Below are 13,979 nucleotides of genomic sequence, written 5' to 3' on the forward strand. Positions count from 1 at the left end.
GACACTCTATAATCATTGTGCATGGCTTAACGGTTTTACCTTGGCCTCCGCTCTATCACCAACTGTGACCAAACATTAAAGAAACTGCAGTATACAAGCAGAAATGCACTTTCACTGACCACGTCTCTTTTAAGTTGACCATTTCACTCCACATGTTCTATGAAGTATGCCGATCAAGAATGGAGTTCTTTCTGGTCCAAATGAATCAAGAGAGCAATCACACTTCTAAGAATGATTGTAATCGCATGTTGAAGTGCTTAAGAAGCTGGCATGAGAAACAAAGTCAACACTGCTTAATTGGAAAAAAAGTGTTTATTTTGCTTCATATACATGAATTAAATTCAAGCAGATTGTTGACACACAACCATGTGCTTCATCATCTAAAATTTTAAAACTTATGTGTTCAAAACATGGGATGTGTTTACCAGAAGCAAAATGTAAAAGAGCTATTTGAGCAATACACTTGAAAAAAATCATATAAAAACTTAAAAACAACATTTCACAAGCCAATCTAGACATCACTGTCTACATTTCAAGACAGGTGATTTAAAGTGGCTCACAAAATAATAAATAGAACCAGCGTTTGTGTTCCTCTAAAACAAAATATCAGGTTACATACATTTCAAAAGTGAAAAGTTTAGAATAAAGATTTGCAGCATTTTCCCTCAAATTATTGTTTTGGTGTGAAAGTGTATGCACTAATCGGGTCTGGTGTTCCCACTTTCAACACCACAGCTGAAAATACACCATACAAAATTATAAGCTTCAGCTATGGTCTCTCTGAATAAGATGCTAATTTTATGCAAAATGAGTTTTTTTCAAGCAAAGAATCCCAATGGAGAGGACTATAAGCCTTTAAAACAACTTTTTATTTACAGTGAAAAAGTTTTAAATTCTTCAGGAATCTCAATCACAAGAACAAAGGAGTGTAACTTGAGAGAGTTTAGTATGCATTGTTTAATGTAGAATTTCAGTTGGAAGTGAGCTGAGAAGAGGAGCTGCTACTTCCAGAACTCTTGGCACTCTTCTGCCCCCTGGTGGCGCTGACCTGCCGTGGAACCCGCTGGCTGGAACCATCTCTTGCAGTCTTCTCTCCTTGCCCTGAACTTGTTTTACTGCGTACTGAATCAAAAATACACGCAAGAAAGAAACGCACATGAACATAATAAATAATACACATAAAAATATCATGAGAATATAGACAGTCCTAGACAGAATCTGCTTTTTTTCTTTTTTTTGCATTTTTCTTTGCATTGATTTTGGGGTACAATTAGATTTACAAATATATTTAGACAAAATACTACACTTTTATTGAGTGATTCTTACAAAATAATCAGTCCCACCTGTCAAGTAATTGTCCTGGTCATATTTAACTCTGAATAGAAATACAGAATTGTATTCTGTGTCAAGAAAATGAAGCCTACATTTAGGACCATTACAATTTTTTGAATTGTGACATTGTTTAAGGACACTTAATGTAAGCATATTTTACCTTCCAATTCTCAGTACCACAATGCATCCAGACATTTGCTTTTACAATTCCCATTGTTTTCAATGTTGATTCTCATAACCGTAACACAGTCCTTTTTTAACTAGCCTATATTACAGTAAAAAAGATGCTGATGTATAATTACTTTCTCAATTAAAACCAGTGAAAATGGGAGTACAAGGGAGTACTACTATGAAGTTTAAATACTATATAATTTAAATAATATTTTTGTTGCGGTAATTATTATACAATAAAGAATTGGAAGGTTAACTGTGCGCAACTGTCATGAAAATGTCACACACTAAAAAATTCTTAAAGGAATAGTTCACCCAAAAGTGAAAATTCTCTCATCATTTACTCACCCTAATGCCATCTCAGATGTGTATGACTTGCTCTCTTCTGCAGAACACAGAGTTTTAGAATAATATTTCAGCTCTGTTGGTCCTTACAATGCAAGTGAATGGTGACCAGAGCTTTGAAGCTCCAGAAATCACATAAGGCAGCATAAAAGTAATCCACAAGACTCCAGTGGTTAAATTCATGTCTTTAGAAGCGATATGATAGGCGTGGGTGAGAAACAGATCAATATTTAAGTCCTTTTAACCATAAATCTCCACTTTCAAAATGTGAAAGAATGGGAATGTTGATCTGTTTCTTACCCACACCTATCATATCACCTCTGAAGACATAGCCACTGAAGTCATATGGATTACTTTTATTCCTTTGTTTGAATTTTGGAGCTTCAAAAGTCTGGTCACCATTCACTTGCATTGTAAGGACCAACAGAGCTGAAATATTCTTCTAAAAATCTTTATTTGTGTTCTGCAGAAGAAAGAAAGTCATAAACATCTGGGATGGCATGAGGGTGAGTAAATGATGAGACAATTTTCATTTTTGGGTTAACTATCCCTTTAATGGCCCTAAAAATAGGCTTTATTTCCTACTTGCAAAATATAATTTCTGATATGTTTCTTTTGATTTTGTAATTAAATATAAGCAGGAAATTTTCGTGATGGGCGTTCAAATTCTGTGGAAACCTGCACAGCTTTTTGCAGAGTTCTGGGTGCGCAGATTCTTTGTGGGCCTGGGTAGTTGGTATAGGTACTTTAGTGACTTTTAAAATTAGCCCCTTTTTTCCAAGGAAACCAGCTGTATAGTACATAGTTACACAGTAATTAGTGATGCAATGGCAGAGTGAGCAAACACCAACAGTTTCAAGCTTATGATGTTGACATGTCTGCAATCGAAGTTGAAATGAAAAGCATGCAAGTTTGCAGGATGCTGGTTCACTAGTGCATTACAGTGTCACATTCGACACACGCCATTAACAGACACTCATTTACCATGAAAGCAGGACTCTATTGCTGGATGAGTCACAGAGTCCATGAGACACATGAAGAGAGCAGATCTGGGGAATTGAACCCCAAAGTTAGGAGCACTGAGCCCGCAAATGACAGACACAATCAGCAGAGCATGAGGATGACAAATGAAGTGCTATGAAACTGAGGCAGGAATTAGTTATAAGAAGTTCGTTATGTCAGCATGAGAAATGTGAAATAGTTCATCATGGAAGTGAACAGAAGACCTTGAACTTGAAAGCATCAGTTTTAAAAAAGGATGAAGGACCCAAGCTAAAAGAGAGAGAATGTGGAAAAACCTTGAGCGCTTGTGTCACCCGAGCTGTAGACCACTATCTTAGCCCCTCCCCTTGGTGGGCGGGGTGCAGAGGCAGAGGGAGGGGCTGCAGTTTTAGTGCTCTTTGCAGAGACCACACACTCCTCTTCTACAGGAAGTCACACACATATGAGAAATACAGTGGCACAAACAGCAGAGGGAACATGAAAAGTGTAATCTGAGGAAAGAGTCTGAGATGTTTATGTGTAACAAGACCAAAAACAGAAACTATTACCTGTTAAACACAAACTATTAAGCTCAAAGTATACTTCGGTCTGCCTACAGTCGAATGCTTGCCTTTCAAAATATACTTCATTTGACTGTGCACTCATACACCCTATGACTGCTATGAGAGACTAGACTATTTATGAGTTTAGACTCATAAATGTCTTTCCTTTAGACTCAAGTTATACAAATGAAGGTATCTCCAGACCTCCTCACACACGCGTTCTTGACATGTACATCCACTGTTGTTTTTACAGTCATCTCCTTATGTTTAGCAGCCATTACATCTTCTAGAGCTTCTTTGTGACAGCAAAAGCTCAACTGTGAGTGTTGCCACCTTGTGGACCCACTAATAGGTCTTTATTACAGTCCACATAATCGAACATCCACCCATAGTTCTGTCAATGGATGAGTGCCAGATTTTATAAATAAATTAAAGGGTTAGTTCACCCAAAATCAAAAAGTCTCTCATCATTTACTCACCCCCATGCCATCTAAGATGTATATGACTTACTTTCTTCTGCTGAACACTGTATATCTTGCAGCAGTCTCCTTGGCGATCATGATTTCAAGCTGCTTGAAATCATGATCGTGTCTAGAGACTGCAATGACAAGATGTACAGTGAAAAGAGTTATATTTTGATCTGTTTTCACCCAAAACCAACTGAAACACTTCAGAAGACATTAATAAAACCACTTGAGTCATATGAATTACTTTTATGCTGACTTTATCTCATTTTTGGAGCTTTAAAGGCCTGATCACCATTCACTTGCATTTTATGGACCTACAGAGCTGAAAAAAGAAAGTCATTCACATCTGGGATGGCATGACGGTGAGTAAATGAAGGGAGAATTTTTATTTTTGGGTGAACGATCCCTTTAAACTAACTTAGATGCACTTGGCAGAAAACATCAGTTTCTTTGGCTCAATACAGAACTTCACCATGTGTGTCATCTTCCACTTTGATGTATAATAGGATCTGAGCGAGGCAATTATCAGTGCAAAGTTTTCCTGGTTCATAAGGAGCTTCACACTGTTCAGGTAACTCCCTATTGTGCTCAACTCATATCCAAAGAAACTGTGTTTTAATGTATTTGTTTTGACTATTGTTAATATCCCATTGGTATTTTAAATATAATACAGTTGTAGACACTGTGACATTTTCATCTGAATTCTTTTATTTACATTGCATTCAGTCGCTTGTGAACGTTTTCCCAATCATCGTACCCAAACTGTGAGGACATAACTCCATGTATACAAGGATTAAACCAGTAATTGTCTGTAATCGGACTCTGGGATGGCATTGTTTCTTTATTGAACATTTTTAAATTAATCTAATTACATACCTGAAGATTATATTAAAGTAAGTACATGAAAGTAATGTGATCATTATCATTGCTCATACTCTGTACAATCTTTACTTGGAATATAATTTTTTTTTTTTTATATATACATACTGTATACCCCTGTGTTGTTTTAATGCTCTTTAATGTGTAAATGTACTCTTGTTATACTATATCTTGCATTCCTCTAATAAAAATCATACTTATACTCTGTAAAATGCTGCCTTCTCACATACATACTCTCCATTAAAATTATAAAATGCATCAATTAACATGAAAGCATTTTTCTTTGTTTCATCATCCATGTTCTGTGTAGAAGTATTTGAGATGAATTGTACATAAAATAGACCATAATAATTCCACTCAGCGGGCACTGCCATTGAAATAGAATGCCGTGGAAGTTGTTTTAGGCAACAAAGCGAAGCTTCCTCTGTGCGAACACAGAAGTGTGAAAAAGGCCTATAAGTGCAAATAATTCCAAGTGCATATAAGCCTACTGCACATTCAAAGTACGTACGGTTAAAAAAATAGGGCCACATGCGTTCAGTGCTCGAGCACTCTGCTGATGAGGAAATTTGAATCAATGCCTAGCATTCACATCTGACCGAAGTATACTTTGGGCTTTAAACAGCACTCATCCTTCTGCATTCTTTATGTAGGTATAATAGCTTTGTAAGCCTTTTTTAAAATAAAACATCCAAAGACCTAAATGCTGAAGTATGGAAAAATAGCAATTATTCCAAAAGTGAATGTCCAACTCCTCACACTTTTTGAGAAAATTCTGAAGAAAATCTAAAGAGGCAGAGTTAATAGCCGATATATAGCTGGACGGTTTAGACTGCGTGTTTAAGACATGAACAATCAGTTGGTACTGAAGAAGTAATCCAGTGAGAAGAGAGACCCTTCTGTTTGTAATTGCAGATTAAAACCCCCACACACAAAACCCCTAAAGCTTTGCACACAAAGGACAAAGGGTTTGTGTTTTTCTTTTGTAAGACACGATAGCTGGACAGAGATAAAGCTTCTGCTTCGTTTCTAATGTCACTTAGAGTATTGGTCTGACTTGGTTTATCTATTAGCGACACTCACCTCTAGACTCTGAAGGTGCAGTAGTGGTGTGGGACGCTGTGGATGTGTCAGCGGTGGATGTTTCAGACACCTTCTGTCCCGCAAACATAGTCTTTAGGGTCTGAAAGACTGCCAGAGGAGCGACGTTCATCTTCAACAGATCCACTATGATCCTATAGAGAAAATATGACATTCAGATAAATCAATAGAGACAGATATTATCCGAAAAACAAATAACTTAAAGTATAATGTGATTTTGTTTTCATTGCACTCACTTGAAAACCTCTTGATCAATGATGATCCCAGCAGCCTGGGTCAGTTCAAACAGCTCAGTCTCCTCTGCATTTAACACTTTTTTCTTCTTGATGCCATATTTCTGCACATTTCCGCTGACAGTCACGCTAAGAGAGGGGGAGTCCGGGGCAGTGGGCATCGTGCCGGTCTGTGCTGACTGTGACATATGCGTCACCTATAATACCTACACATGAAACATACCTAAAACAACACAATCAGTGCATCTCTGTATAAGATATTATTGATCCTTATATCAATGGGTTTAAATCACATTTAATCCCAGAAAATTAATGCATTCAAACTAAATTGAGCCTACAATGAGCCTTGAATAATAATACATTTTATATTATAAATATATAGGCTATTTATTTTTTTTATTTGTGTCTAAACTCACAAAACAAACCCACGCTTGAGACAAACAATATAGATCATATATGGAACTCGAGATAACACTGTAAGTTCAAGTAAAGTCATCTCACAATGGCCAAAATGGAAAGTGCTTCATATTGCAAAATGTACCTATATTCAGTCATTCATTAAATGGTTTCACTAACAACCCCTTATATAAATCAAATGAGGCAAACCAAAGTGGCTATACAGCATTAATGGTAACACTTTACAATAACGTTCAATTTGTTAACATTATTTCGCAACATCAGTTAACATGATCTAACAATGAACCATACTTTTTATTCCTTGTTAGATCATTTATTAATAATGGTTAATATTCATTTCAACATGTAGTACGACATACTTCAGATCAAAAGCTGTATGTAGGCATAAGTTAATGCACTATGAACTAAAATGAACAGTTGCATTTTTATTAACTAACACTAACTAAGATTATTAAATGCTGTAAAAAAAAAAAAAAAAAAAAAATCTTGTTTCTTTTTTTGGTTCATAATACCGAATGCATTTACAACTATTAACGAATGGAACCTTATTGTAAAGTGTTACCGCATTAATATAGCAACAACTCAATGGTAAATCTCTAAGAGGATAACCTGTCATTAAACAATGTAATGTTCATAGACGTTAATACGGCGTTCATGGTCAGACCACTATCCCATATTAAAAACAACCAAATCAATATAGTATAATATCCTATACAAAAAACCAAGCCAGTTTGCATGATTAGCTGCCTAGCTGCCATACAAATTACACATTAAGCTCGATGGTGGCATTTTCCTGTTGCATTTATTTTTATACGTTAGAAAGAAATATTGTTTGTGCTCAAAATCAAACTGTAAAGTTTAATATGATACTCACAAAAAGGACACTAAATTGAGATGCCCTACACCCTCAAGGTTTGTTTTGTTGGTCGTTGATCACTCCACACAAGATATTTACTGCCACCGTCTGGACTGGAGCATGCTCGCTTCCTTAGGACGTATTTGCCTAGCTACAGGCATTTTTACTTTAAGTAAATAATAATCGTTAAAATCTATTGATATATCTATTGAACTTGTGCACGTAATCACAAGTTGTAAACTCGGAATTCCATGAAAGCTCCAACTTGACAGTCGTGACGTCATGTGACAAGAACCAATATGGCTGCGACCTCAACAGTTGGCGGTAGTGAACATATTTCTGTTTAATATGCTATTTTATTGTGCCATTGATGCCTGGAGCATTTCTTTTTGTTCTTAATCATTTAGCAAAAACATATAGAGGTGAATTAATGAAGTGATAAACATTGTACTGTTATCAATGACAAAGCCGTTTTGGCCTTATAAGTTTTGCCATAGGAACGAATAGGCAAACGGCCTCTTTAGCTTTATTTAGTAACAAATCACACAATAATCAAATACAAAATAACAATGACAATAATTGCAAAAAAATCTGTAAAAATATCATAATACAAATAAATAAAATAAACAACAAAATGATACAAAAATTAAGAACTATATCCATAGGGGTATTGAAATCAAATTCATATCTCTAATTGCAAAATAAATACAAAAAACTTAAAAAGGATAACATTTCAAGGCTTTACAACAATCTATAGTCTTTTTTGCTTTGGTGTTCCTTACACCCTTCAATGCTTTAAGATACTGACAAAGCTCAAACTTAAATTGTACAAAACTAGGTGTACTTTTTGACCATCGGCATTTATGAGGTTGATATCTCCCTAAAATAATAAACAAATTAAGAACAAAACAAATTTTCTTTTCTAAAGGCTTATCGTAATATATATATATATATATATATATATATATATATATATATATATATATATATATATATATATATATTTGTCCTCCAAAGTAATATCAGATCCAGAAATCTCCTTAAAAAAGACCTTAAAATCACACCAGAACAATTTAGTGCAAATACATACAATTAAAAAAAAAGATGACAAATACTGTCTTCATTCAAATTACAAAACACACATTCCAAATCAATATCTTTCTTAAATCTTTTTATGACCTGATTTACTGGGTAAATACAATGAATAATTTTAAATGAAACCTCTGGAATCTTATTGATGACACAGTATCTCCTGGAAACCATAAAAGCCTCCTCCCACTTAATGTCCTGGAAGCGTGAATTCCAGAAACTTTTAGCTGGGGGTATCCTAAAAGACTGACAAATCTGTCTAAGGAAACTATTGTTGCATTTTTATCAACAATACTTATACCATCTAATTTTAAATTGAGGTCAATAGTTATATTCAAATCAACAATATCAGCAACATGCAACAATTGAAGGAGTCCAGAAGGTATGGCATCAAAAACGACTGCGTAATCCTTTGCAGATATTGGAAATTTGAATCTATCTAGAAATTCTGCGTCACCAATAAAATATTATTTCTAAACCAATATTTAAAAAAAAAAAGTGTTTTATTCTTATATTTAATATTGTTATCATTCCAAATCAAACATTTGTGGGGAAAGAAATTGTGTTTGTACACCAGCAACCAGGATAACAGAGCTTGTCTATGAAAGTTAGACAGTTTAATGGGGATTTTATTAATATCAATGTTGCAACTGAGAAGAAACTTAATACCGCCAGTTTTGTTAAAAACTTAATTTGTGATATAATACCACAATTTGTTATTAGATTTGATAAAATTCTGAATCCATTTAATTTTAAAGATCATATTAGAAACTTCAAAGTCAATAGCATTTAAACCACCTTGATGAAATAGATGACCTAATATACCTCTATTTAAGTAATGTGGCCTATTCTTCCAAATACAATTATACATTTTCTTATTAACTTGCCTAATATTTGACTTTGGAGCATCTAAAACCATTGCTGTATAAGCTAATCTTGACAAACCTTCAGCCTTTGACAGCAATATTCTACCAGTCAAAGAAAAATATCTAATTAACCAAGCATTACATTTCTTTTGTACTTTATCAATTAATGGAAGATAATTTAAATCAGTTCTTTCCTTTTGATTTTTACATATTTTGATCCCCAAATAAGAGACTTGGTTTTTAACTGGTATGCCACACAATTCCACCACACCATCAGGTATGTCTTTCAAAGGGAACAATTCACATTTATTAATATTTATAATTAAGCCTGAGACTGACAAAAATATATCTAAACACCTAAGTGCAGCATCCATTTCTCTGTCACTTCTCAAAAATATGGTTGTGTCATCTGCAAGCTGTGAACATTTTATTTCTTTGTCAAGTAAACAAATACTTTTTAACATGAAGACACAACACTTGCATAACTAATAAATATAAGAAAGGAGCTGCAGGATCTCCTTGTTTTACACCTCTAGAAATGTTAAATCCGGGAGTTGTTCCAAAAGGTATTGCAATCGCTGTATATTGTACGAATCGCTCTGATAAAATACCAAGAGTATCCATCAAGAATGTATGGTCCACAGAGTCAAAGGCTTTAAAATAATCATTGGATAATATATAACTTTCATCCTGAATTAAAAAATTATAATCAATTAGGTCTAAAACTTGATGAATATTATTTCCAATATATCTGCTATGCATAAAACCTGACTGGCAATCATCAATAATTTTATCCAGACAAAATTTCAACCTCTCTGCAAATATAGACGATAACAATTTAGCATCATTATTAATTAATGATATAGGCCTCCAGTTTTCAATACTAAGTGGGTCTTTACCTGACTTTGGAATAGGGGTTATTAAACTTTGAATCATTGTAGGTAACATTTTCTCAGCTTCTGATATTTCCTGAAAAACATGTCAAAGGAACACAGAAAGATCTTCCTGAAAAGTTTTATAAAATTCGGCAGTTAAACCATCATTACCCGGTGATTTATTATTCTTCAGTTTGGCAATATTTTTATGAAATTCATCCAATGTTATTTCCCTGTCACAACATTTTTTTTTTTTGTCTTTGTCTATTATAGTAGAATTTATTTTAATATTATCCAAGAAAGACCTTGCATCTCCAATACCTTCATCTTTTGTGTATAATTTATTTATAAAAACTTGTTACAAATTGAGAGATCTCATTTAAGTCTGTTGAAACTTTAGCATCAATTCTAAGTCTCTTTAAATAGGACAATTCAGTATTTCTCTTTTCTAGATTGAAAAACTATTTTAAATTTTAAATAGGAGTTCTTTTCTCCTTCTTCCAACCATTTGCGCCTTGACCTCACAAATGCTCCTTTAGCTTTATTCTCAAACATTTGATCTAATTCTAATTGTAATTTAACTAAGATGTCTTTATCTATCTGAGACAAATTATGTTTTACATATATAAGAATAATATGTTTAATTTTGGAATCCTCCTTAACCCTTCTGGCTTTGGCGATTTCTTTTCCAAACCTAATAGCAAACTTTCTTATTAATTCCCAATGTTTCCCATACATTTTAGAATCATTTGCTTTACTGTAAGAATCCTTTATAATATCTTTAACAACTTTTTGAAATTGTTCATTTCCAAAGAGTTATTTAACTTCCAATAATTAAACCCAGATCTTTTTTCAGCTAAACTATCAAAACTAATCATAACATGGATCATTTTATGGTCAGTAAGAATGGAAGGTATTATATCAATTTCGTGACGGATATGAATTCGAGTACTATCTAACAATGATCTTATAAGATGAAGACCACCATATACGATATAACGGGAGGAACAGATCCCGTCTCCACCACCGCAGCACGTGAACTACTGTTTGTGAAAGGATAAGTGAATAAAAATAATGTCATACAGTGAAAATGATGTCTTTGCATTTATTTTAAATGCAGTAAATAATATTGTTCAATCGAAATGGCTGTTATTAAGTTTTGATATGGAATATGATCATATTTAAGTAAAATATTCTTTATTGTATATGGGTTAACAATTCAAAATCAAATCAAATCAAATCACTTTAATTGTCACACAGCCATATACACAAGTGCAATGGTGTGTGAAATTCTTGGGTGCAGTTTCGATCAACATAGCAGTCGTGACAGTGATGAGACATATACCAATTTACAATAACATCAAATTACCACAACACAATTTAAACATCTGTTATACACATAATTACACTCAACAATGTACAAATAATAACATACACTATACAATACGCTGTTTTTTTTTTGTTGTTTTTTTACTATATAGATACACATTATTCAATAAAAATTAAAAATAAAAATATATATAAAAAAAGTATATATATATATATATATATATATATATATATATATATATATATATATAGAATGTACAGTATTGTACTGTATTGACATTCAGGCTGTCGGATGATAGTTAGTTGTTAAGAGAGAACATAATATAATAATAATAATATAATTTATGACAGTCCGGTGTGAGATATAAGAGTAAGGGTAATAAAGTGCAGTGCTGATGTATTTTGATCGTGGGAGATCAAGAGTTCAGAAGTCTGATTGCTTGGGGGAAGAAGCTATCATGGAGTCGGCTGGTGCGGGTCCTGATGCTGCGATACCGCCTACCTGATGGTAGCAGTGAGAACAGCCCATGGCTCGGGTGGCTGGAGTCTCTGATGATCCTCCGAGCTTTTTTCACACACCGCCTTGTATATATTTCCTGGAGGGAGGGAAGCTCACCTCCGATGATGTGTCTGGCAGTTCGCACCACCCTTTGCAGTGCTTTGCGGTTGTGGGCAGTGCTATTGCCGTACCAGGTGGAGATGCAGCCAGTCAGGATGCTCTCCACAGTGCAGGTGTAGAACCGTGTGAGGATGTGGCGGTTCATTCCAAACTTCCTCAGCTGTCTCAGGAAGAAGAGGCGCTGATGAGCCTTCTTCACAACGACTTCAGTGTGGACGGACCATGTGAGTTCCTCAGTGATGTGGACACCCAGGAACTTGAAGCTGCTGACTCTCTCCACTGGTGCTCCATTGATGGTGATGGGGCTGTGTTCTCTGTCTTTTCTTCTGAAGTCCACCACAAGCTCCTTTGTCTTACTGACGTTGAGGGAGAGGTTGTGCTCCTGACACCAGTGTGTCAGAGTGTGTACCTCCTCTCTGTAGGCTGTTTCATCATTGTCAGTGATCAGACCTACCACCGTCGTGTCATCAGCAAACTTAATGATGGCATTGGAGCTATGTGTTGCCACACAGTCATGTGTGTACAAGGAATACAGTAGTGGGCTAAGAACACAGCCCTGCAGGGCGCCAGTGTTGAGGGTCAGTGATGAGGAGATGTTGCTGCCCATTCTAACCACCTGGCGTCTGCTTGACAGGAAGTCCAGGATCCAGCTGCACAGCGAGCTGTTTAAGCCCAGAGCCCGGAGTTTCTCATCTAGCTTGGAGGGCACTGTGGTGTTGAATGCTGAGCTGTAGTCTACAAACAGCATTCTCACATAAGTGTTCCTTTTTTCCAGGTGGGAGAGAGCAGTGTGTATTGTAGATGCAATGGCATCATCAGTGGAGCGGTTGTTGCGGTAAGCAAACTGCAGCGGGTCAAGATTGAGTGGCAATACAGAGCAGATGTAATCTCTGATTAGTCTCTCAAAACATTTGCTGATGATGGGGGTCAGAGCAACAGGACGCCAGTCATTTAAACAAGTTATTTTTTTTAAGCAGTAAAGACACATTGCATGTCTAGTGGTAGTTTTTATTTTTATATAACACATTTCTTAGGCTTTAGAAGTGTGTGAAGCAAGTGAGGATGTGTATTCATCAGTCTGTTACATGTCCGACATAATCACACAGGCTCATTGAACCAAGTTTAAACTTGTTTTGCCAATATTTCAGAAAAGAACCCACATACTCTCTTCACTGTAAACCACAGATATTGTTTTATAATAACTTTTATTAACATTAAAAGACATTATTACATCCTATATTACAAATAATATTATTATATATTATAAAGAACCCAGAAGCGTGGTTTCCTGCGGTGTAACGTCAGAGTTATGTCATCTATTACAGTAATTCCGATATGATGTGAACACACCATAACTGATTAATGTCACTGAGACAATATAAGCTGGGGTCAAACCTGAAACCATTGTGTTGTCACCCTTACATGAAATCAAAACTCTTTTTTACTTTCTTAATAGGGTCATTATTAAATGTGTGACAAACATGCCCCTTGACTTTTCAGTAATAAAAAAAGGTTTCAAATAGTCAAGTAACCCTATTTAAAGGGATTGTTCACCCAAAAATGAAAATTACCTCATCATTTACTCACCCTCATGCCATTCCAGATGTGTATGACTTTTTTCTTCTGCTGAACACAAAGATTTTTAGAAGTATATTTCAGCTCTGTAGATCCATACAATGCAAGTGAATGGTGTCCAGAACTTTAAAGGTCCAAAAAGCACATAAATGCAGCATAAATTAATCCATGTCTACAGAAGCCATATGATAGGTGTGGTTGAGAAAGACACATTTGTAAGTCCTTTTTATTATATATTCTCCTGCCTGCCCAGTAGGTGGCGATATGCAAAAAGAATGTGA

The 13,979-nt window shown here is 35.0% G+C and overlaps 1 protein-coding gene across 3 annotated transcripts; it reads right to left on the bottom strand.

Annotated features, from left to right (window-relative positions):
• Positions 1 to 294: 294 nt before the first annotated feature.
• mzt2b (mitotic spindle organizing protein 2B) lies at positions 295 to 7,557 on the bottom strand. 3 transcript variants are annotated; one of them, XM_051677808.1, is made up of 5 exons: positions 7,364 to 7,557; positions 6,076 to 6,278; positions 5,822 to 5,973; positions 3,147 to 3,272; positions 295 to 1,122 (listed from the first exon to the last, which is right to left on the bottom strand). In XM_051677808.1, the coding sequence occupies exons 2-5, from the start codon at positions 6,258 to 6,260 to the stop codon at positions 971 to 973; spliced, it is 615 nt and encodes a 204-aa protein (XP_051533768.1). In that variant the 5' UTR covers positions 6,261 to 6,278; positions 7,364 to 7,557; the 3' UTR covers positions 295 to 970. The 3 variants fall into 3 exon arrangements, with proteins under 3 accessions (XP_051533768.1, XP_051533767.1, XP_051533769.1); XM_051677807.1 differs by having other exon boundaries at positions 6,076 to 6,295; positions 7,364 to 7,548; XM_051677809.1 differs by lacking the exon at positions 3,147 to 3,272 and having other exon boundaries at positions 6,076 to 6,295; positions 7,364 to 7,529.
• Positions 7,558 to 13,979: the final 6,422 nt, after the last annotated feature.

Source organism: Myxocyprinus asiaticus, chromosome 38 (genome assembly GCF_019703515.2).
Source record: "Myxocyprinus asiaticus isolate MX2 ecotype Aquarium Trade chromosome 38, UBuf_Myxa_2, whole genome shotgun sequence".
NCBI classification, from domain to species: domain Eukaryota; kingdom Metazoa; phylum Chordata; class Actinopteri; order Cypriniformes; family Catostomidae; genus Myxocyprinus; species Myxocyprinus asiaticus.

Excerpts from the sequence above, each read along its gene's own strand:
- mzt2b (XM_051677808.1), bottom strand. The coding sequence starts at position 6,260 with ATGTCACAGTCAGCACAGACCGGCACGATGCCCACTGCCCCGGACTCC. Across the intron at positions 5,974-6,075 it reads ATTGATCAAGAGGTTTTCAA|GATCATAGTGGATCTGTTGA; the intron begins GTGAGTGCAATG and ends TTTTCTCTATAG. Across the intron at positions 1,123-3,146 it reads GGGTGACACAAGCGCTCAAG|TACGCAGTAAAACAAGTTCA; the intron begins GTTTTTCCACAT and ends TTTTTGATTCAG.